General features: G+C 49.1%; 1 protein-coding gene across 2 annotated transcripts in view; it reads left to right on the forward strand.

Annotated features, from left to right (window-relative positions):
* Positions 1-22744, forward strand: part of NPTN (neuroplastin) — a 59889-nt gene that overhangs the window by 36002 nt on the left and 1143 nt on the right. The window contains exons 3-8 of one of the 2 annotated variants that reach the window (XM_029064919.2): positions 4207-4375; positions 4514-4608; positions 12281-12414; positions 14305-14578; positions 21593-21614; positions 22040-22116. In XM_029064919.2, the coding sequence (XP_028920752.1) occupies positions 4207-4375; positions 4514-4608; positions 12281-12414; positions 14305-14578; positions 21593-21614; positions 22040-22100 (755 nt within the window). In that variant the 3' untranslated portion in view covers positions 22101-22116. The remainder of the gene's footprint in view (positions 1-4206; positions 4376-4513; positions 4609-12280; positions 12415-14304; positions 14579-21592; positions 21615-22039; positions 22117-22744) is intronic. The other variant, XM_029064920.2, reaches the window with a different exon arrangement.

Here is a 22744-nt window from a genome sequence, read left to right on the forward strand (position 1 = left end):
GTTGTTTCAAGTCATGTTGCCCCTTATGTTCCTGCTCAGTGGGGCTGGCTTGGCTCTTCTCATTCTAAGAGGGTGCTAGCCCTGAGGGGAGGCTTGACACGAAGTGGCCTTTTTTTGAGGGTTTTAAATAAGAACCTGCCTATCTTGGGAGGGTAGGATTTAGATATAGCCGCTTTGTACATCTCTTTTTAGCCCTAACAACAGGTACCATACCGTTCACAGTTTTTCCAAACTCTTGTGCCATTCAGGATTGGTTACAATTGAGGAAGGATGTGCCTATTTAATGAAATGTTATCATGGGCACTCTTGCTCTCACTCTGTCACTCACTCTCTTGTTTCTCACATTCTCTCATAATCTCTCACATTCTTACTCTCGTGCTCCCTCTCATGTTCTCTCACTCTCACACTCTCTCTCGCACTCTCTTGTGCTCCCTTTCACACGTTCTCTCTCAAGCTCTCGCGCTGTCATGCTCTCCCTTGTGCTCTCTCTCGTGCGTGCTACCTCTCACATGCTGTCTCCCATGCTCTCATGCACTCTTTTTTTCTCTCTCCTCCCCGACAAGAAGAGGCTTAAGGCCTACACTGGCCTGAGAAATTGCTTGATTTGGTGGTGTAGGGGCTGATTATACGCATTTGCACACATCTAAGCCAGAGCTGAGTAACATGAAGCTTTGAATAAACAAATGATGGGATGTCTTCCCTGTTAGCAATCCAGAAGACTAAAATGGGACAAGAGAGCTTGTTGGAGAAGGGTGAGGAGAACCTACTCCATTTGGTATTGTGGAATCAGAGTGTACACCTCTGGTAAAGGAGGAAAAAAGAACCCTTGTACATGTGTGAGGAAAAGGAACTCAATGAAATGGAATTTTTTTTTCCACATTCTGTTCTGCACAGTCCTCTCTCCTCTCCCCTCACTCCTCTTGTCCTACAAAGACACTTGTGTGGGTGACGGTACAAAGTTTGTGGTTTTCAGACCTGGCCAGTCCCCCAAAATCACTAGGTTGTCTTATTCACTGTGAAGCAATAGCCTTCAGATAGAGTGCTATTTTTCCAAGTGTCCCTGGACACTCCTGGAAGCCGACCTACATATTAAGGTTTGTAACTGGCTTGGTCATGTTCAGGGGGAGGAGAAAGTGTCTTCTTAGTCAAGTGCTGACTTCTCAGTTTCCTTGATAACCATCCCTCAGAGTTCATTAAGGCTCCAACTCTCCCTTCTCCAGGCCTGACTTGTTTCTGTCCCGTTCCCTTGAGCACCCAAGGTGGCTGCCTCTAGTGTGTATGTGTGTGGGTGTGTGTGGTGGGAGGTTGATCTTTATCCTCTGAGGAACAACCTTCCCTAAACACAAATGAATGGAGCTATTGCTTGAGCAGGAGCAGCCTCTCCCTCTCACAGCGTTGCCAGGGAATTCCAGGCTCATCCCGCTTTTAAGCCGACCCTGGTGGCGGACAAAAAGTATTAATCCTCCTGGGGGGCTTCTGTCTTCTGGGTCACGGAGGGGGACCCATGCCAAGCAGGAAACTGGTCTCTGCCCTGCTCAGTGCCCTGGTTCAGCCAGAGCTGCATAGTTTAGGACAGAGCAACCTAGGTTAGCCAGGAGAACTCGTTTTCCCCCAGTTTGGAGAGGAAAATGGATTGAGTTTCCTTTCCACTGGGTTTTCCCCCCTCTCCTGGCTGTAAATGGCCATTGGATATACGAGCTAGATTTGACATAGAGTTAAGGGAGTTTTCTACGTTGACCTCCTCCTTGGTGGCTTCCATCTATCACCTCAACACCAAGGTAGATGACAGCTTGTGCCCTTTATGGCTTTCTCACCCAGTTAGCCAGCAACTTGACTGGTCTGTCCAGCTCATACTGAAAGAAAGACTGCTACTCCCTTGTGGTTCCCAGTGGCCTGTGTCTTAGACCCGTAATTAACATTTGTTTTTGCCGAAGATAATTTTCCCCTTGGTTTTGCCCTGAGTTTACGCTGTTGTCCATGAGGCTTTGTCAAACAGCCTCCATGGCTGCTGCTTGTCATCCTTGCCCTCGCCAGTCTCCCTAAACTCCGGTGGAAAAGCGCACTGCCCCAAATGAGGCCATGTCCATTCGCCTTTCTGACACCAGAAGATTTCCACGCGGTGTCATTTCCTCAGCGCAGAATATCTGCCGGGGAGTGGGGAGCCAAAGTGGAAAAGTAAAATCAAGTGAAAACCAAAAGTGTGTGTGGGTTTTAATGTTGCCTTGAGTTACACTTTTTTTTTAAATTTCTCTTCTGTGAATAGTTCAGTTCACCTCTTCCATTAATTTTTTTTCCATTTATTTTTCTCCCTCCTTTGGAAATCGTGATGCTCTCTAACGCTACCTGCTGCCGGTGTTTGTGCCTTCCATTCCAGGGTCCTAACAGATTTGGCTCGCCTTGCACTCCGGGGGACTTGGGCGGGGCCCAGTGGACCCCAGAACTTCGCTCGCCTCACCTGCTAACATGTTTCTGCTTCTCTGTCATAGTGGCTGCCACACCTCCATTATCTGTACATAAGAGCCTGTGTTTGGTGTTACTGAGAGCCTGGCTGGCCCTGGGCTGAAGATGACTTTCCCTTTATTGGTGAGGAAGAGATGGGCTGATTGGTTCCATGAGTAAACTTGAAGTCACACCTCTCCCGAGTTTCTCTGCAGTCAGTTCCCTTCAGCCTGAAATATAGATAGCTCTTATTAGGCAATCTCTTTGGGCAGCGTATTCCCCCCAACCCTCCCCCGACCCAAACTTGTTGGCAGGGGAAGGGGGAGATCTTTCCCCACGGTGACTCTTGTTCAGTAATGCTTAAGGTGTTCTCGTGGAAGAGGGGTGGAGTGGCAGACTGGAAGAAACGAGCAAGGAAGTCCGATATTTTAATATCTAATTGGAGTTTTGGGAGGGAGACTGGAAAAGAGTGGCAGCTCCATGGAGATGAAGATGAAAGGATTGAACAGTTGGTCTGAAGGAAGGGTTTCCTGGGGCTAAAGGTCACATCTTGCCACCGGATACTGGTTGACCCACAGTGGGAGGGGAGCCAAGTTGGAAGAAAGTTTCCAAGGGAAAAGCCAAATATGTTGCCTCTCTTATTCTTTATAGATTACACCTGCTTGTAATCAAAGGGCTTGCCATTTGAGCCTTCCATGGATGGTATGGTAGGACTTCGAAAAAGCTCTGCTCTGAAACCCATCGATCACCAGTATTTCAAATCCACTGAACAGTGATGGGTTGTTTTTTTTCCCAATTAGCAAGAACTGTTGAGTACCATTGTGGTGTAGATCTGAGGAGAGCAGGGAGGCCTAGAGGCTAATGTTCCCAACCCCTTACTTAGCTGTATGGCACTCTGAAGCACTTCTTTTAAGATGCATTTATTTCCTTCTGGGCAACGACCGGCCGTGTCCAGATAAGGGTGAGCCCTCAGCAGTTAGCCCATCTTGCCTCCCAAGTGGGCTGCTAATCGGATGGGATTCCTGCACACTTCCATGATTTCGGGAAGTAGCGTGGGGAAGCCGGATTGGGAGAAGGAGAGAGGACCAGCCACTCTCTGAATGGAGCTTTGGAGGCAAGAGGGCAGCACGGCAGGCAGGCCTCCCGGGGAGGGTGCTGTGTGGTCTCCGAAGCTTTGACGCTTTGTGTCCTCCCCAGTTATATGGCCAACTGGACCCTTACAGAAGATGAACAAGAGTGGATCTAAGACAAAAAAATAAAAATCACCAATTACTATTCTCCTTCTCTCCCCTCTCCCCCTCCCCCCGCAGCCCCCCTTCCACACACACACACACACACCCCAGAGCTAGCTGTTCAAGGCCTCAGGCAATCGAGAAGTAAATTGTATTTCAGATAAAAATGCCCCAGGCTTCAGGGCAGACCCCAAACCAGGCTTTTCTGCAAAACTGCTCTATCCTGAGGCATTTCCTTCATGGTTCCAAAGAGGTTGTGTTCAAAGTACAGAACAGTTCCTCTGCAACAATAACAAAGGAATAAAGCTAATGTTCTGATCCTTAAACTGTTGTTGTCTAGTAGTCATCTGCTTATATACATTATTTTTTACTTTCTTGACTTCAGTTGGTGAAGTGAACTTCCTCATGTGGTCCTGTCTGCCCTTCCCCATTTCTCCCGCTCCCCAACCCCTAACCCCACCCCTCCGGAATCCTAGGCAGGCCCTGCTGGGCTCCGGGGTTAACGGCCCTCTGTCCCTGTGCACTTTTGTTTCAGAGCCGAAGATCCTCACCAGTGAGGAGATCACCATTCACACCCCCAGTTCCCCCATCACTCTGCAGTGTAACCTCACCGCCAGTGTCCACATCCTCCTACAGAGCTACTGGACAAAGAACGGGGAGGAACTGTCTGCCACAAAGAAGAATGTCAGCAATACCGAACACAGGTGAGGGGAGGCTCTCTGGGGATGGGTGCTATGGATACCAGGATCCGGGCACCAGGCCACTTGCTCTTTCCATCCCCAACGTCCCACCCGCTCCCCTCCCGTTCAGCGTGGTGACCGCTCCTGTTTTCTTCTTTGCAGGATTCCAAAACCCCGAGCTGAGGATTCGGGGGAATACCACTGTGTGTACCAGTTCCAAAATGCTCCCAATGCAAACGCCACCATTGAAGTGAAAGGTACATTCTGGCGGGCCCATGTGATTGTAATGTGGTGCCTGCCCTCGGCTTTAGGGGCCCTGCCCCGGTCTCCTGCTCCCTGGAGCCCATTACTTTATTGTCTCTCCACTCCTGCCTTGTATTTCTCCAAAGGGAGGTCAATCCCGAAAGGAAATGGAGAAGTATTTCAGATGGGGATAGCTAAGTGACTTTTTTCTGTCCCGAAAGGAGGCTGGCTGTTGACCAGCAGGCCAGCCGGGCTCCGTGCCGTCAGAGCATCAAGCACGTACCACAGAGGGCCCATCTTAGAACATGGGCCTGAGGCAGGGCCAGCCTGCCCCTGTAGAGTTGCCTCCTGTATGAATCCCACATAGACATGGAGTGCCCTGTCTCTCTTTGCATGTGCCCCCATACTCCCCAGACCCTACCCAGTCACAGTCTATGTCCTATGCTCCTGCTCACTTATTTTATGCATTTTGTGGACCCATTTTTGTCTGGAGCGTTGGTGACTGCTCTTCCTGGGGTGTGTGGGTGTATTCATTCATTCAGTAGTATTTATTGAGCACTTACTATGGGCAGAACACTGTACTAAGGGCTTGGAATGTACAATTCGGCAACAAATAGAGACAATTCCTGCCCATTGATGGGCTTACAGTCTAATCGGGGGAGACAGACGGACAGAAACAATAGTAATAAATAGAATCAAGGGGATGTGCATACAAGGGGCTGTATGCGTATGTGCAATCTTGCATGCTTGTGGGTGGGTGCCTGATGCTCCTGGAACTGCCCCACAGGATGGAGCATCTCCCCTGAGAATAGCAATAATAATGATAATATTCATTAAGCGCTTACTGTTTGTCAACACACTTGTGAGCACTGGGGTTGATACCAGTTAATCAGGTTGGACATAGTCCCTGTCCCACATGGGGCTCACAGTCTTAGTCCCCATTTCACAGGTGAGGTAACTGAGGCACAGAAAAGTTAAGTGGCTTGCTCTAGGTCACACAACAGACAAGTGGTGGAGCCAGGATTAGAACCCAGGTTCTTCTGGTTCCCAGGCCTGTGCTGTATTCACTAGGCCACACTGGACATTGAACCCAGCATACCCAGGACGTGGCTGTCAGCTGTGATGTACCTCGGTTGCAGGTTTTCAGCTTGTTAATTATTTTAATGGGGAGCTAGGCTGTGGATCTGTTTGCTTGTAATAATAATGTTGGTATTTGTTAAGCGCTTACTATGTGCAGAGCACTGTTCTAAGCGCTGGGGTAGACACAGGGGAATCAGGTTGTCCCACGTGGGGCTCACAGTCTTCATCCCCATTTTACAGATGAGGTAACTGAGGCACAGAGAAGTTAAGTGACTTGCCCACAGTCACACAGCTGATAAGTGGAAGAGCTGGGATTCAAACTCATGACCTCTGACTTCAAAGCCCATGCTCTTTCCGTTTGCTTGTGTTTCCTGGCCCTTCACCAAGCCTCAGTCCATCTCCTCTTTTAACTCTTGGGTAATCCAGAGAACTGGAAGCCCCACTGGCAGGGGGACCCAGGGGAGGAACTGTCCAGATCACTGTCAATCAATCAGTGGTATTTATTGAGCACTTAATTCATTCAGTCATATTTATTGAGCGCTTACTGTCTACAGAGCATTGTATTAAGCGCTTGGGAAAATACAAGGTTTGGTAGACATGTTCCCTGCTTACAAGGAGCTTACAGTCTAGAGGGGCAGCTGGACATGAAAGTATATAAATAATTTTTTTAGAAAAACATCCTGGGTAGCAGCAAGAAGTATGGACTGGAGCAGGGAAAGGCAGGGTGATCAGTGAGGAGACTGAGTTGTCAAGATGGGATATAAGTGCTTGGATTGGCATGGTAGCAGTTTGGTTGGAGAGGAAAGAACGTATTTTAGCAACGTTGTAAAGACAGAACCGACAGGAATTGGTGACATCGAATATGTAGGTTGAACGAGAAAGGGGAGTTAGGGATAATGCCACAATTAGGGGGCTTGTGAGATGGAGATAGTGGTGTTATCTTATAGCGATGGGAAGGACGGGGTTTGGTTAGGAAGGTGAGAAGTTATGTTTTGAACATGTTTAGTTTGAGGTTCTTGTGGGTCAGGGCGGACATCCAGGTAGAAGTATCCTGAGGGCCGGAAGAAATGCGAGACTGGAAAGGAGAGAGGTCAGGAAATGATCCCTGTAAGTATGGTAGTTGAAGCTGTGGGAGCGAATGAGTTCTTCAAAGGAGTGGGTGTAGATAGAGAATAGAAGGGGACCCAGACCTCAGCCTCTACTTCCAGTAGTAACATTGTACCTGGTTATCAATATCATGACACCCCATTTTTGCTCTCCCCCCACAAATTCCAGCGAGTCAGTCAATTGATCATATTTATCGAGCGCTTACTATGTGCAGAGCACTGTACCAAGCGCTTGGGAGAGTACAACATAAAAGAGTTGGTAGACACGTTCCCTGCCCACAGCAAGCTTATAGTCAAGAAGGGGAGATAGATGTTAATATAAACAAATTACTGATGTGTACATAAGTGCTGTGGAGCTAAGGGAGGAAAGTATAAAGTGAATAAAATCCAAGTGCAAGGGCAAGATAGAAGGGAGTGGAAGAAGAGGAAATGAGGGCTTAGTCGGGAAAGGCCTCTTGGAAGAAATGTGCCTTCAGTAAGACTTTGAAGGTGTGCAGGGTGAATAACTGAGATGTGAAGAGGGAGGGCATTCCAGGTGAGAGGCAGGACGTAGGCGAGAGGTCGGCAGCGAGATAGACGAGAGTGAGGTACATTGAGTAGGTTGGCATTAGAGGAACGAAGAGTGAGGGCTGGGTTGTAGTAGGAAAGCAGGGAGTTTAAAGGCAACGTGTGACAGGCTCCAGTCCAGATCAGTCAGTCAATCCATCATGTTTATTGAGCACTTACTGTGTGCAGAGCACTGTACTAAGCTCTTCGGAGAATATAACATAAAGTTGGTAGACATGTTCCTCACCCACAACGAGCTTACAATCCAGAGGGGGTCAGATGTTAATATAATAATAATAATAATAATGTTGGCATTTGTTAAGTGCTTACTATGTGCAGAGCACTGTTCTAAGCGCTCGGGTAGATACAGGGTAATCAGGTTGTCCAACGTGAGGCTCACAGTTAATCCCCATTTTACAGATGAGGTAACTGAGGCACAGAGAAGTGAAGTGACTTGCCCACAATCACATAGCTGACAAGTGGCAGAGCCGGGAGTCGAACCCATGACCTCTGACTCTGAAGCCCAGGCTCTTTCCACTGAGCCACGCTGCTTCCCCAAGCAATATAAATAAATCCGTAATATAAATAAATTACGGATATCTACATACGCACTGTAGGGCTGAGAGAGGAGAGAATAAAGGAAATAAAATCCAAAGGCAAGGCAGAAAGGTTTGGAAGAAGAGGAAGTTAGGTCCTAGTTGGGGAAGGCCTCTTGGAGGAGATGTGCCATCAATAAGACTTTGAAGATGGGAAGAGTGATTGTTTGTCAGATATGAAGATAGAGGGTGTTCTAGACCAGAGGCGGGACATGGGCAAGTTGTCAGTGGCATGATAGATGAGATGGAGGTAGTGAGTAGGTTGGCATTAGAGAAGTGAGGTGTGCAGGCTGGGTTGTAGTAGGAAAGCTGCAAGGTTAAGTAGGAAGTTGCAAGGTAGTAAAGCCGATGGTAAGGAGCTTCTGTTTTATGCGGAGGTGGATGGGCAACCACTGGGGGTTCTTGAGTGGCGAAACGTGGACTGAACATTTTTGTAGAAAAATGATCTGGGATTATTATTATTACTAATAATATAAATCAGCGTGTACAGAAGTGTCGTTACAAATGGGAGGTTGTGAAGGCAAAAGTGCTGAGGTGATAGTTGGAAGGATGGGATAGGATGGGGAAAAAAAAATCTTCTGCATGTCACTGCTGGATCTTGTGTTTCCCACCCCTTCTCTTTGTGTTGGGGTTCTAGTTTCTACTCGTCAGGAGAGAATCAGAGTAGAACTGGCAAACCTATTTCATTGCCTCAGGTCCCTAGCCCAGAAGTACTGGCCCCAGTTTGAAGCTTGTAATAACCACTGTAGGGAAAAGTCTTGTTCTTGGCATGATTTTTTTTCTTCTGCCATGCGCTCATTGTCCTGAGCTAATTTACAGTGGGCCAGTGGTTGAAAGGCTTTATAAGGCTCCACTATTGCCTCAGGTTCAGGAAGTCATTTATTCATTTGGCAAGAGCTGGCCTGTTAAATGTTAAATGCTTATCGTGGACCCTTGGTGAATATCAGTACGTAAATTGCTTTATCTCTTGTTCGCTAAAGCTTGGGCCAGCCTGCCTAAGCTGTGCCTCACAGGGCAGTCTCTTGGCCTTACCTTGAAGGAAGTTCAGGGAAAGAGCTGCCTTTAGACAATAAGGTCCAACAGAGCAAGTGCTTGGCTTGGACTCCCTTTGTCTTCACCAGGGACAACAACAGACAGAGGAAGTCATGGTCTTCTGGACCCCCTGGGCCCTGAACCAGGCAGCACCAGCTCCGGGTGCAATCCTCACATTCAGGGTCACATGGGAACCCCTCGGGCAGCTGATGGAGTCTTGAGAGTGCCAGCCGTCTCCTAAACCGAGCCTCGACTCTCCCGATCCCACTGATCCTCTGTAATCTCCCAGGCTGCCTCTCGTGGCATCAGTCCTGACAGCTGGCAACATGAGGGGTCCTTTGGCTGCACCAGCCCTGGCTTTTGCTGGGGAGGGCCCCGGTTGCCTGGTGATAGCTGAACAAGGAGCCTTGACGATTTTCTGGCTTTAACAGGTTTCCCAGGCAGCTAGCTAACACCCACACCCACACATACCCCCTCACCCCCGCCTCCCCCACCCAGTATGGAACATTGGGTTCACCCATGGAAGCGGACACACTGCTCAGTGGCACGGCCCAGGCTGGCTACATGGGCACGCCTTGGTCTTTGTCCTCCGGGACTGATGAGCTGTGTAAATGTGAGAGGGTAGCCCTGGTTGAAACAGTTCCCGGTCTTTCCGGGTCTCCAGGAAACCAGGAGATCAGTGGATTGTGCCCCATAAATCCAGAAAACCGGAGGCTCCAGATCCTTCCCTTGTTGGGCTGAACCTGGCAGGTTGCCCATTTCTGATAAGGAGTGTGGTCTAGTGAATAGAGCAGGGGTGTGGGAGTCAGAAGGACATGAGTTCTAATCTCAGTTCTGCCACTTGTCTGCTGCATGACTTGGGCAAGTCACTTAACTTCTCTGTGCCTCAGTTACCTCATCTGTAAAGTGGAGATTAGTAACAGTGGTCTTTGTTAGTGATAATAATTGAGATTGTGAGGCCCATGTGGGACAGAGACTGAGTCCAAACCGATTTGCTTGTATCCACCCCAGTGTTTAGAACAGTATCTGGCACAAAGCACTGAACCAATAGTACAATTATTATTATTTATTGCTATTATTATTATAAAGCGGGTGGCATTTTAAGCCCCCACAAGGTTGTACTAGGCAGAGCAAAGTGTCATGGTCAGCTGCTAGCTTCTCTTGTTGGGCCAGAATGGGTCGCCCCCACTCACGGACTGGGCATTTGTCTAGAGTATGGCATCCAGGACTTCAGGGTGGAAGTTGGGTCTGGAGCGGCGCTAACAGGACCAAGTGCCTGGAGAGTACAGGAGGACAGGAAATCCCAGAAACAGACTACAGATACTATCAGGGCACTTGGGTTGGAAGAAGAGTTGACTCTGGGACTAGCCCATCCTTGCTGATAAATCATAGAATTTTTCAAGTGCTTATGGTGTGCAATTTGCTGTGCTTAGCAGTTGGGAGAGTACAACAGAGTTATTCATTCAATAGTATTTATTGAGCACGTACTATGTGCAGAGCACTGTACTAAGCACTTGGAATGTACAATTCAGCAACAGATACAGTCCCTGCCCAATGACGGGCTCACAAAGACATGAGCCCTACCCACAATGATCTTACACTCTAGCAGAGGAGGCAGATGCTAAAATTGTTTAGAAATGATGATGATGACAACCGGAGACCTGAGTTCTAATCCTAGCCCTGCTACTTACGAGATGTTCTTCCCCTTGACGCTGTTTAGTGCCATTGTTCTTGTCTGTCCGTCTCCCCCGATTAGACTGTAAGCCCGTCAAACGGCAGGGACTGTCTCTATCTGTTGCCGACTTGTTCATCCCAAGCGCTTAGTACAGTGCTCTGCACATAGTAAGCGCTCAATAAATACTATTGAATGAATGAATACTTGCCTGCTGTGTGACCTTGGGCAAGTCATTTGACTTCTGGGGCTCAGCTTCATCATGTGTAAAATGGGATTCAGTTCCTGTTGTCCTTCCCCCTTAGACTGTGATCTCTGAGTTGGCATGTAGTAAATGCTTAAGAAGTACTATAATTATCAATAGGAATTGTTCTGCAGTGTCAAAGGCAGCCAAGCTGTTGAGGAGAATTCAAAATTGAAAAGTCCATTCAATTTTTTAAGGGAGGAGGAGGTTATTGGTGACTATAATTGGCAAGGAGGTTCCTCCATCTCCCTAGAACTAGAAGTATTGAAACCAAGCCGGCGGAAACCAACCATCTGTCTCTTAGGTGCCTTTTGTGGACTGGGGGCAAGGCAGACCTGCTCAGAAACTCAGCTGCACAGCGGACCCAGATTTAGCCAGGCAGGGTCCCAGGGATTCCCCAAGGCCCAGACTGACTCTGTGGGGAGGCCTCTGGGCCTCGTTCGTTCTTTCATATTCCTGAGTCTTTCCTTATTCACACCTGGTGGGCAGGCAGCCTGCCAGATTCAGCCCAGCAAGGGAAGGACATGGAGGCCCTGGTTTGCTGGATTTATAGGGCACAATCTGTCGATCCCCTTGGTCTCCTGGAGCCCCGGAAGGGACCGGGAACTGTTTCAAACAGGACTACCCTGCCACATTTGCATAGCCCATGAGTGCAGGAGGACAAAGACTAGGGCATGCCCCTGTAGCCAGCCTGGACTGTGCCACCGAGCACAGTATGTCTGCTCCCATGGTTGAACCCAATACTCCATGCCTGGGCTCCTGATATGTGCTTTGGGGGCGGTGGGGAAGTAGCTAGCTTCCTGGGAAACCTGTTAAAGCCAGGTGTGTGGGGAGGGGTTTGGGAGGAGGGGGTGAGGCAGAGGTAATCAGCTGTCTGGGAAACCTGTTAAAGCCAGGAAATAGTGAAGGCTCTTTGTTCAAGGTTAAGCTTCTGGACTCTGGCTTGCTTCCTTTCCTCTCCCCTTCCCCATGCCTGGGCAATGGACATAGAAATGGAAGGGTCAGATCCAGTTCCGTAAATTTCTAGGGTCTTTAGTGTGTTGCCCTTCTTTGGGCGGGGGGCGAGGGGGGGTGGGGTATATGTGTGTGTGTGTGTGTGTGTGTGTGTGTGATATTGATTTTCTGGAGCATGATTGGCTGGAACTTGATTGGCAGGCCTATACTCTGAACGTAGCGAATATTAAGGGTCAATGGGGTGGCTCTTCAGAAAGGGGATCCTGGTGGAGGGTAACAGGGCATTTGTCCAACTTCTGGGTTATCTTTTTCTGGACTTGGGAGATCTCGCGGCCTGGCCGGCTGGTGGTTTTAACCGACTTCAATTCTCTGTCGACCAAGGTCTCCACAGCCATGCACTGCTCCCTGTCTGAGCCAGGCCCTCAGTAATGGCCACTAAAACTGTTTGTCTTCCAGCGTCTCCTGACATCACTGGCCACAAACGGAGCGAGAACAAGAATGAAGGGCAGGAAGCTCTCATGTACTGCAAGTCGGTTGGCTACCCACACCCAGACTGGGTATGGCGTAAGAAAGAGAATGGAGTGTTTATGGTGAGTGGCGGACCTTCGTTCTCCTTGACCGGCCTGTGGGATCTAGCGCCAGATTGTGCCGGGGAGGTCTGAACCCCCAGCCAGGGCAGCCACCCTTCCTGCCGTCAGACTAGCTGGTCAGGGGAATAAAATATCGGGGGTCCACACCCAACTGAACATCTCCCTTTCAAACCCACCCATGTCTGTTCCCTCTTCACTCCCGTAGTGGAGCATGCACAACCACTCATGCCCTAACACCCCAGGACTTTGCAGGTATTTTTGGTCCATTTGAAGGTGTCCAGGAGTTCCCGGTGTAGAAAAGTGTTCTGTTTTCTTTCTTGGAACAGTCTCACTTCTTGATTGGTAGTGATCCTGGTCTGGTTATGTTCAGAGTTTGGAATCTTCTGGGTTTCCAATAAGAGTGGGGTCTCTGGGACACCAAATTACTTGGGCAGTTAGAGAAGACCCCTTCTCTTGGGCTTCAGGGAGCAGGGAATTGCTTCCTGAGAATATTGGTTTGTGCAAGGGATTGTAGGAGCCCCCAGAGAGTGAAGTCAAGCTGGCCTAAAATGGCAGGCCTGAAGGGCTCCTGGGAATAAAGGTGGATGTGGACCTCTGGGGACAGATGTGTCCAAGGCTATAGGGGGAGCTACTCCCAGAGGTGGCAGGGGGAAAATTGTTACTTTTCTCTCCTAGTACTCAGTTACTTTGAGCTTTAATCTGACTCTTCACCTTCTCACTCTGTGATCTTGGGCAAGCCTCATCTTGGCTGGGTTCAGTCTGGTTGTCGGTCCCCGCATTCCCCTTGCCTCCCTCTCCACCCTGCCCCCTCCCAAATAGAAACTGTCCCAATCAGTTGGTCAGTAGGTGTGCCATCTTGGGCTGGAGGGAAGGACATTGTACAAGTTAGACAGCCGTCAGGACTTACGCTGGCATGCCCTAGAGAGAGAAGAGGGGGCTTGTCCTCACTGATCCATCTGCTTGTGAACACTTATTTATGTTTAGCTCATTTAAAGGACTTGGTGGGAACATTTATTGAGCACCCAGTTGGTGTGTTGCTCTGTACTAGGTGCTTGGGAAGTCCAGACTAACAAAGTGACACCTTCCCTGTCCACAGGGAACTTAGACTCTATGGAGGAGACAGACGTAAAAATGTCAGCCTTTTGGCAGCAGTGGCTCGATCCCATGAACTTTGAGAGCACCCATGTCTTCTGTTTGTCAGCTAAATTGCCTTAAGACAGGAATGTTTAGGGTCTGGATCCCTCTGCTCAGATCCTCTGGAGATAGTAGTTCAGTAGGGTTGCCCTCTCAGACTGAATTTTGGTTGGGAGAGGACCTGTTTGCAGGAGGAAGGCTTGTATACAAGACCCTTGCCTGAGCCAGTGAGCAGGGTTCAGGCTGAGTCAGAGGGGGCCTCCTCTGAGATGCTCAGACTACATGTGAACAAGCTCTGGTATCTGAGTGAGTCAGAGGATTCCATTGGGCTTGGTTGTGTGGCCTCTCTGCCTGCCACCTAGAGAGATGGTTTCATTTGAGCTTTAGGAGTTCGAATTTGGTTCAGCTGGATCAAATAGGGACCGGCAGTTCTAAGAAGCCGCCGGGATTGGAGTTCCTGGTTTCCAGCCCTGACTCCATCCCCGGGGTAGCCCCAGCAGGTTGTGAGACTCATCCCAGGAAAGGGCTGAGGAGGTGTGAAATGTGTAGACTTTAGGGCCCTGGTGATCAGGTCAGGAGCAGAGGCGGGGATGCCCGGGACCAGGTCAGGAGCAGGGTAGGGGGCATAGAGGACTCCCCTACGCTGCTGGAACGTGGGACCAGGGCGAACCGGATGGACCCTGCATATTGCCCTGCCTGTGTCAAGCTTTCCTTCCTTCCTTCCCTCTGCTCCCCTCCCACCCGGGCCATGAGCAGGAGATCACGAACACCTCCGGCCGCTTCTTCATCACCAACAAGGACAACTACACGGAGTTGAGTATCACCAACCTCAGGATCACAGAGGACCCGGGCGAGTATGAATGCAATGCCACCAACGCCATCGGCTCCGCCTCCATCACCACCATCTTGCGGGTGCGCAGCCACCTGGCCCCTCTCTGGCCCTTCCTGGGGATCCTGGCCGAGATCATCATTCTGGTGGTGATCATCGTGGTTTACGAGAAGAGGAAGAGGCCCGATGAGGTGCCAGACGGTAAGGGTTACCCCAGAACTCACCAGTGAGCCGGGCAGATGTGATTCCGCCCACCCAAGGCTACATCACAAACAAAAGGAGACATTTGGAGGTCGGGGGAGGAGGTCCGATATCTGATTTCTACCCATGTCCCAATCCCTTTGCTCCAGCAGACCAAGAAGCTCTCGTTGCTCCCTGCTACCTTTGTATTCTCTTGCCAGATCTATTCAGACTTGGGGCCCAGAAGCCCACAGGTCAGATTTCCCTGTTTTATCCCAGCTCCATCCTCCGAAGGTTGCCACCTCTGACAGGCAGAATGGGAGTGGAGCCTCGAAGGCAGGGCCTGGCCCTGGACCTGTTCTGCAGACAGGCCGGAGGGACAGCCGAGGGGGCTGCGGGCCTCATCCTGCCTGCCGGCTTGTGTCGGTGCCCTCTGGATCTTTAACTGAAAGCACCACAGTGAGCAGTTGGTCTCCTACTCTTGGCAAAACCCATTTGATTCTTCTCCTTAGCAGAGCGGGCACTGGCTATCGACTTTCCCCCCAGAGGCCCCACACGGTTGAGGGAGAGTACGGTAAAGAGGTCAGACTACTGCCCCAGGCCCCCAGAGGAGCTCCTAACCCATTTGGTCCATGGGCCCATTGCAGGGCCCCAAAGCCAACTGTCTCTGGGAGCGGCTCAAACACTGGGTGGCCGAGAAAGGAATGGGGTAGCTGAAGCCCACAAAGTTTGATCCCATGAACTGGCTGGTGTGGGCCTGAATCCTGAAAGATTAGATGGGGCAGAAATGGTTCCTGTGATCTTGGCTCCAGGAGAACCAGTTTGAGAGCAGCTCCCATTCTAGATGGGTGGTGGGGTGGGCCCTCACCCCTCCCTTTCTTCCCAGAGGTCCCACAATCCCTCAAGTTGTGCTCTGAGAGGAAGGTTGAGTACTAGTAATGCTTGTGGCCGGTGCCATGTTGGCCCTTTAGAGGAGGAAATGTTCTGGTGCTGGGCCCTCTGGGTACATGGATGAGCGGCAGCAAATGGGAGGTGGCTGTGGGGTCCCTACCCCAAAGCCATATATCTACCACTGGGAGCCATGAAAATACTGTACATGACTTGCCTACAGAGCTGAAGTCTCCCTTCTTCTGTTGACCCTGATTTTTCTCCCCTCTGCTGCAACCCATAGTCTCCAGAGCCAAGAAAATCTCAATTTGTACTTGAAATTAAGTGAAGAACTCCAGGGGGTGGGTTTTTCGGGTCCCCCGCCCCCAACTGCTTTGGGCAGTTTGGCATCCCTGGGCAGCATTCCCCATCCTTCCACCAACCCAGGTTAAAGATTCAAACTGGGCAGAGTGCATTTGCTCTGCTAGCTCCAGCCCTGGTGTAGCCTCCTCCTAAATGGATTGAGGGAGGAGGAGACCCATACTTAAATCTTGATCTTCTCCTCATTATCCTTCCCTTCTTGCTACCCTTGCTTCCCCCTCCCCCCCGACTTCCCTGCCCCAGCACAAGGATAAACTAGCAATTTCTCTGGTAGGATGGGGGGCATACCTCTGTCAGGTTTTTTCCTCCTTGCAAGACATGCATGATTATTCAGTCATCTAAATCCAGGAGTATGCGGATAGGGTCAGAGGGAAGAAGTTACTTAATGTCTGGTATGTGGCTTGCTGATGTGTCTGCCCAGGGTTTGAGGGATGTTGGAGCTCGCTTGGTTCAGTTCCACCATCGGAAATACTGGCCAGGCCCTCCTTGCCTGGAGAAGGCCGTTAAGTTTTCTTTTAGAGATCCTTTCGTTTACCGTACAAGTTCTAATGATCAGCTCGTGCCCAAAGAATTCACCTCTCTCCCCGTACCCCTTCTTCCAAAGGGAAATGTTTGCTGCCTGAATTTGTAGCTTAATGTTACAGCCACCTTAATTAAGGGTAACTTCTGGGTGATTAAGGGTGTCTTCCGGGTGACGGTCTGCCTCCTCGGGGTGGGGTGCCGCTACGCCAGCCGCAGTTTGTACTTTTTTGACCTGCACAATGTGAACAGGCTGCAATGCAGGTGTTCCTACCTCTGGGTGACCCCCTTCTTGTCAGCTGAGCTTTCCTCCATCGCAGTGGGTCCGCTCTTGCTCTTTACCACTTTAGTTCCATTACCTCACCTCTCTCTCTAATCCTTGTCTCACCTTCTCTGCTCCTCTTCCTACTGTAAGTAGTCATTTTAAAGACTGATATTTTACCGCACTGAAGTGGGGTCTTCACGCACAAGTCTGTTTCTGCTCCTTCTTCCGTCACCCTCTTCACCGCCCCTCCGCCCCCCCAACTTAGGGGAAATCCCTTTGTGGCCCGTGGCACCCTGCCTCCCTCTTCTCCCTCCCTGGATTGGCTTCGCTGTGGATGGACGGAAGGAGTTAATTCCACCTGCTTCATTTTAAAGTCGTTTTCTAGCCAATCAGCTTGTACTTCTCAGGGGGCCCTTTCCTGAAGCTCTGTATTGGCTTGGTAGATGCCATTATGGGAACAGAATTCTTTTTCTAGGGCTGATGCGATTGTTCTCTGCCAGATGTGTCATTTATTAAACCGAGCCAATGTCAGCATTCCATTTCAGAGGATTTGCTTCGTGGGCCGGGGGTGGGGGTGGGGCTGTCGGTGGATTCTTCCTCCTGTGTAGCCCACGAGTTCTCAGTACCCTATTTCCTCAACATGGGTGGGGAGAAACACTCAAAATGGCCTGACACATAATGGAGCGAAACGACTTTTTCTTTTCCGAGTCCGTTTGCAAAGCTGAGGTTCCCCAGCTAGGAATGCTGCATCCGGTCTCTTAACTGGTTGCTGTCCATCCGGCCTTGATGTGTGTCTCTATAGCTGCACTTTGGGGACTCAGAGTAGCCTGCCTAAGGCCCACGGACCTTGCTGCTGCTGCTCCTGCTGCTGCCTACCCGCTGCTGTTTTGGGGTTGGATTCTGTCATGAGCAGGGGGGTGCCTGCCGATCGTCCCTGGGGGGGGGTCTGCTTTGGGATGCCGTGACTGATGGTCTCTCAACTGGGGCCACCTCATTTTGCCCCTTCCTCCCTCCCTCCTGGCAAAGGAGCAGTCGGTTGAAGACCATTTGGGTGGTAGGACGCTTTGTGTCTTGGGCAGTAATGAGTGCTCCTGGAGTCGGGATGGGGTATTCGGTAACGGTCTACCCAGTGGCCTGAATCTGCCTCGGCTGTGGCCTGAATCTGCCTCGGCTTTCTCAGAGGAGACTGGACCCCGAGTCTTCAGAGACTCGCTCAGGTGTTTGGGGTAGGGGCTCTTTGGCCACCACCCGATCGCTAGTTACGTGGACGGGGGAGAGACTCCTTTGAGCCCGCTAACCTGGGACTCAAATCTGAGTCTGTGGGAGCTTGAACGGTGATGGGCGTGTCTCCTAGCCCCCCACTGGCAAGGGCCATCAGTGGGGCTGGGAAATGAAAGAAGCCAAGCCGGCTTGCCACGGGCTTAACGGTTGTTAGCGGATGTGACGTTTGCAGAGGCGAGGTTTGGGACGCGGTCAGGCTAAAGCACGACCTCACATGAGACAGTCTGCCCGAGCTCCTTCTCAAGTCCTGACCCAGGGAAGGACAGACACAGGCCATCTGGGTCTTTATTGAATCGTTCTTTCAAAATGGCTTCGGATCATTCCAGCCACTGAGAGGGTGTGGGAGGATTACTTCAACTCCAGTGGTCCCTTTTGCTGAAATAGACCACGCCGTACCCAACCTAACGATTAAGCAGCAGCCACAGTTGGTACAGAAAGCTGGTGATGTCTCGAAACTCCATTCTCCCACTGGTGGGCAAAATGCATATTCATTTTTCCTTAAGAAGGAACTCTAAATGAGCCAAGTCATACATTTGCAGAACTAAAGGAAAAAAGCGGGGAGAAAAGGGGAAAAGAAGCATTTTCCACTTTCTTACCCTAAATCCTTAAAAACAGTAGATCAGTTGAAGCCCTTCGCTTATTTTGGCTCGGCCTGCCCTCTTTGTACCACCGTGCTATTTCAGGTTGGGTTTGAGTGGAAAAAGAGGGAAGAAAGGGGAACATTTCAGTTGAATGAAAACAAGAAAACTCCTAATGTCGCAAAAGCCCTTTGATTTCCCCAATCCTCCTCCTCCTCCTTTCCTTTTTTTTTTTTTAAAGATTCCTTAAAAACAACCCAACTTCTTGTGGTCTTTCCAAACTGGAAGCCAGCAGCCCCAGCAGATCCTTCTCCAGATTTCAAAGTGGAGTGAGAAGAAGCCAGGGCTTGGTGGGTTCAGGAGGCCAGGCTGCAAGATCAGGCTGGGTCAGGGTTTCCCTCCTACCTCCACGCCTCCAGACTTTCCAGTCAAGTATCAGTATGGAATCCCGGGGTGGGGAGGAGGGCCTATCATTCCCAACCTTCCCAGTTCTCCCATCTGGCTAGTGGCTGTGAGCGAGAGAGTTTGAGAGAGCAGTCATTCCAGCCATTAAGGCTCGCGGGTTTGGGGTTATGTTGATATGTGTCGGTTACTATGACTTCTTTTTTTTCCCCCCCTCTCAATTGCATCATACCCTTAAAAAATGGTGGTAAGTGAGCGATCTGCATGCTTTGGAGTTCGTTTAATCTCCGCTTCAGTCAATACGACGCACAGTTCATAACGTTAACACTTTCTCTTCAAGTTTCCTCATTCACGTTCACAACTAATTTGGATTTCAGTTTGCTGTTTAATCTTCATTTACCTTTTTGATTTGTTTTTGGTTTTTTTTGGGGGGAGTACCCTTTTTTCTGTAATTCTGTTTTACTCCCTCTTCTCCCTCACCCTGATTTTCTCATCAGGGGTTGAGTATGTTTCGTTTGTACTGTAACTGTACTGTACTGGGGTCTTCATCTCTGCAGTACTAGGGTTCAGACGGGCAGGCTAGAGAGATGCCTTTTTTTCTTCCTATCAAGTATAAAAGTGGATTGGCGGGTTCAGATGGGCAGGCTAGAGAGATGCCTTTTTTTTTTTTTCCTATCAGGTATGAAAGTGGATTGGCGGGAGGAGCAAGGAGATTTCTCTGCTTTAATCACAGCCACCCCCTCCCAGGCACGGCACCTCCACTTGCTTGGTTTTTGCTAGAACACCTATTTGCAGCCACTTGCCATCAGAAGCCTGTTTGGTGGAAAAAAATAATATTGAAAATATGTACACCTGGAATGTTCCCCCCAGGGTTGTGCATTGATGGGAGCTCCTAGACTATTTGACCTCCTGGAGTTTGGTTTTTGCCAACCGGCCTTGCCAGGTTTTTGAGGATCAGCAAATCCAGGTTTTTCTTACCATAAGAGGTTTTTCTTTTTCCTCTCCCCGCCCCCCCCCCCCCCCCCCAAACTTGGATAGCAAGCTGCTCTCCCAAGCTGGATATTTTACAGCAGGATCTTGTTCACTGGGCCCAGCTAGGGTGTTCACTGAAACACAGCCAAGTTCACCGGTCTGTCTCGAGTCCATTAACCGGTTCCCATAGCGTCTAGTTTTCTAGCACATAGCTTAGCTGATGTGGAAATTGGAAGTGGTTTGGAAGAGGAAGATTGGGCCTGCTCTATCGTGCTCTGTGTCTCAGTATCTGATGTGTCTCTGTATATCTCCACTGTATATACAGCACATTGATGTCTTGAGTTGTCCTTATTAGTGTTAGTTTTTTCTCTGTTGCCAGCACTGGACTCCTGTGGACACTGGTGTGTCGCCAGCGTGTTCTTTTTGGCTGAGTTGTTGGTTTGTGGTTAGTTCTTTATTTTTTGAACAATTTTTTTTGCTCCGGTCACTGTTTGTGCTGCCGGTGGCTTTGCCTCTCCGTTGCCTCAAAGGTACAGGTGGAGCAATGTCTCCCTCCGACAGACATTACTCCTAGTGTGTGCTCGTGCAGATGCCTACACTGTTAAGACTGTAATTTCCATAACTGCTTCATGTGCACCAAGTCCCTTGTGGAATCCTGCTGGGAGTTTAAGGCTGCCGGGAACCAAAACCGGCCCGGTTCATTCAATCTGCTTCCACTTTGTGGATTTCTTTAGATTATTACTAGCAAAAGTGCCTAATTGCTCTTGTTGGTGATCAGAAATCACATGAGCAAAGACCGATTGGGCCTTTTAGATCCTGGAGAACAGCTCAAAACCCAGACAAGGGAGCTTTTAAAAGCCCAAATGAAGAACAAATGAAATTCTTCTGCCTCCAGACGGGGAGTGTTTTCTTTTGTGTTTTTTGCCAAGGACCTCAGGTCTAGTAGCTCTCTTGATAGCTTTGTCTTTTCTCCGGTGGGATGATTTGACACCTTCCAACTGCCTGCTGTTGTTCCTAGTGGAAATAGTATTTAAGCAGCGCTTACTGTGTGCAGAGCCCTGTACTAAGTGCTGGGAGGAAATAACACTGGTGGGAATTCAAAACGGTCTCTGTCTCTCTCTCCTCTGTCCCTCTCGGGGCTCACAATCTAAAACACTGAGACTTCCTCAGATGTGCAACTGCCTGGTGCTGTCAAAGGTCAGCACTGGTTAGACAGTGCTCTGCCCCACCTCCCCCAAACAATCACAGCTCACGTATTTCACCCCTCACCCCAACTCTTTCCTCTTTAAAGAGCAAGGTCGCAATGTCACCCCAGTTGAATTCACTGCAGGGAAGGAGACCGTACTTATCCATCCCTTTTGGAGGAAGGGGCCCCAAACCATGCCATCATTGTAAGCAAACAAACAGCAGGATTTTACAACTGAAATGTTAGTTTTGTCTTTTCATCTATTTAAGAGTGAACCACTGGAACTTGGGGACAAGATGAATGATGACATTGTAACCAATCTGTCCGCTACAGTTGCAGTTTTTCATGACGAGCATTCAAAGTGTTAACTAAAACCATTGATACAACATAGCTGCCATTAAAACTCGAATCCAGAAAATAACTCCATGAATCTCTTGCACTACAAAGTGGAATGGCCTTTAATAAATGCTATGGATAAACCACTTTGCCTTTTGCAGCGCTGCCAGAGTCCCAGACAGAATCTAACATCATTGTCCTTTTCTTTCCCCCCTTTCAATGGATCCTAACCTGAATGCGGGCTGCAGATGATGAACCAGCTGGGCCAATGTAAGTACATAATCGGAAACTCTCTTCTCTAGTGAGCATGTGGTAGAATGTAATTCGCTTCTTGGAGCTGCAGTGCTAGTGTGATGGGAGGAAAGAGATGTTGCATGAAGGGGAAGCGGGCCTTGATCTAAGCACGTTTCTCAGACTAGCTAGTCAAGGGATCATTAGAAGATTATTCCAGTGTGGGCTTTTGGCCTTGGGTAGCAGTGGATTGAGAAATTAAGGCCTGAAGAGAGATCGAAGAATCTTTTCTGGGTTTTTTTTTCCTAATCTATTTTTATACATTAATCTTATGCAGTAAAATTCCTTTCTACAGCAGGGATGGTAGTAAGTGAAAGGTTCCCTGAATTTCCATGTGTTTAGGTTTCAAAAACAGCTCCTGGCTTTGAATTTAACTCTTGATATAATTTTTTCCCTTCCCAAAGGAAAACCAACTCCACCAACAATCACAAAGATAAAAACTTGCGCCAGAGAAACACAAATTAAAAGCACTGCTTATAATGTAAGTATGGTCCATCTTTAGCCATCCGCAAAGTGAATCTACGTATTAACAGTCTGGGGAAGAGGTCTTGTTCCCTCGTTAGATGGTGATGGCGGGTTAGGGCAATTCTAAAATGATTGTGGGCAGTAATGTAGCAGGTTGACTCCATGGTGGTCAGTGACTAGAAGGAGCGCTCTCCTGCCATGTTTTTAAGCAAAAAGTAAGTAAATGAACCAAAAAAAAAAAGCCCGAGCCAAGACAAACTCAATTCTCAGTTAAATGTAAGAGATGGTATTTCTTAAGAATTGCCAGGGAGTTTTAAGGTGGAGAAAAACCAAAATGTTAAACCATTGTGCCAAGGAAATAGCTGAACCCAGTAACACACCCGGCACATTTCAGGTGTTATTTTTTATTGTGTCGCATAAGGAGACAGTTGGAAATTGTGGGTGGGGAATGTGTCTTTTATTGTATTGTACTTTCCCAAGTGCTTACAGTGCTCTGCACACAGTAAGCACTCAGTAAATATAATTGAATGAGTGGAATTTGTCCCAATAGACTCTGCCAAGGGGCACATGGAGTTCAGAATTTCACACCACATCCCTGAGCATGTTCTTTGCACTAAAGATTGGAGGTTTACTGAGGCCCATCT

The sequence above is a fragment of the Ornithorhynchus anatinus genome, chromosome 5, assembly GCF_004115215.2.
Source record: "Ornithorhynchus anatinus isolate Pmale09 chromosome 5, mOrnAna1.pri.v4, whole genome shotgun sequence".
In the NCBI taxonomy this organism is placed as follows: domain Eukaryota; kingdom Metazoa; phylum Chordata; class Mammalia; order Monotremata; family Ornithorhynchidae; genus Ornithorhynchus; species Ornithorhynchus anatinus.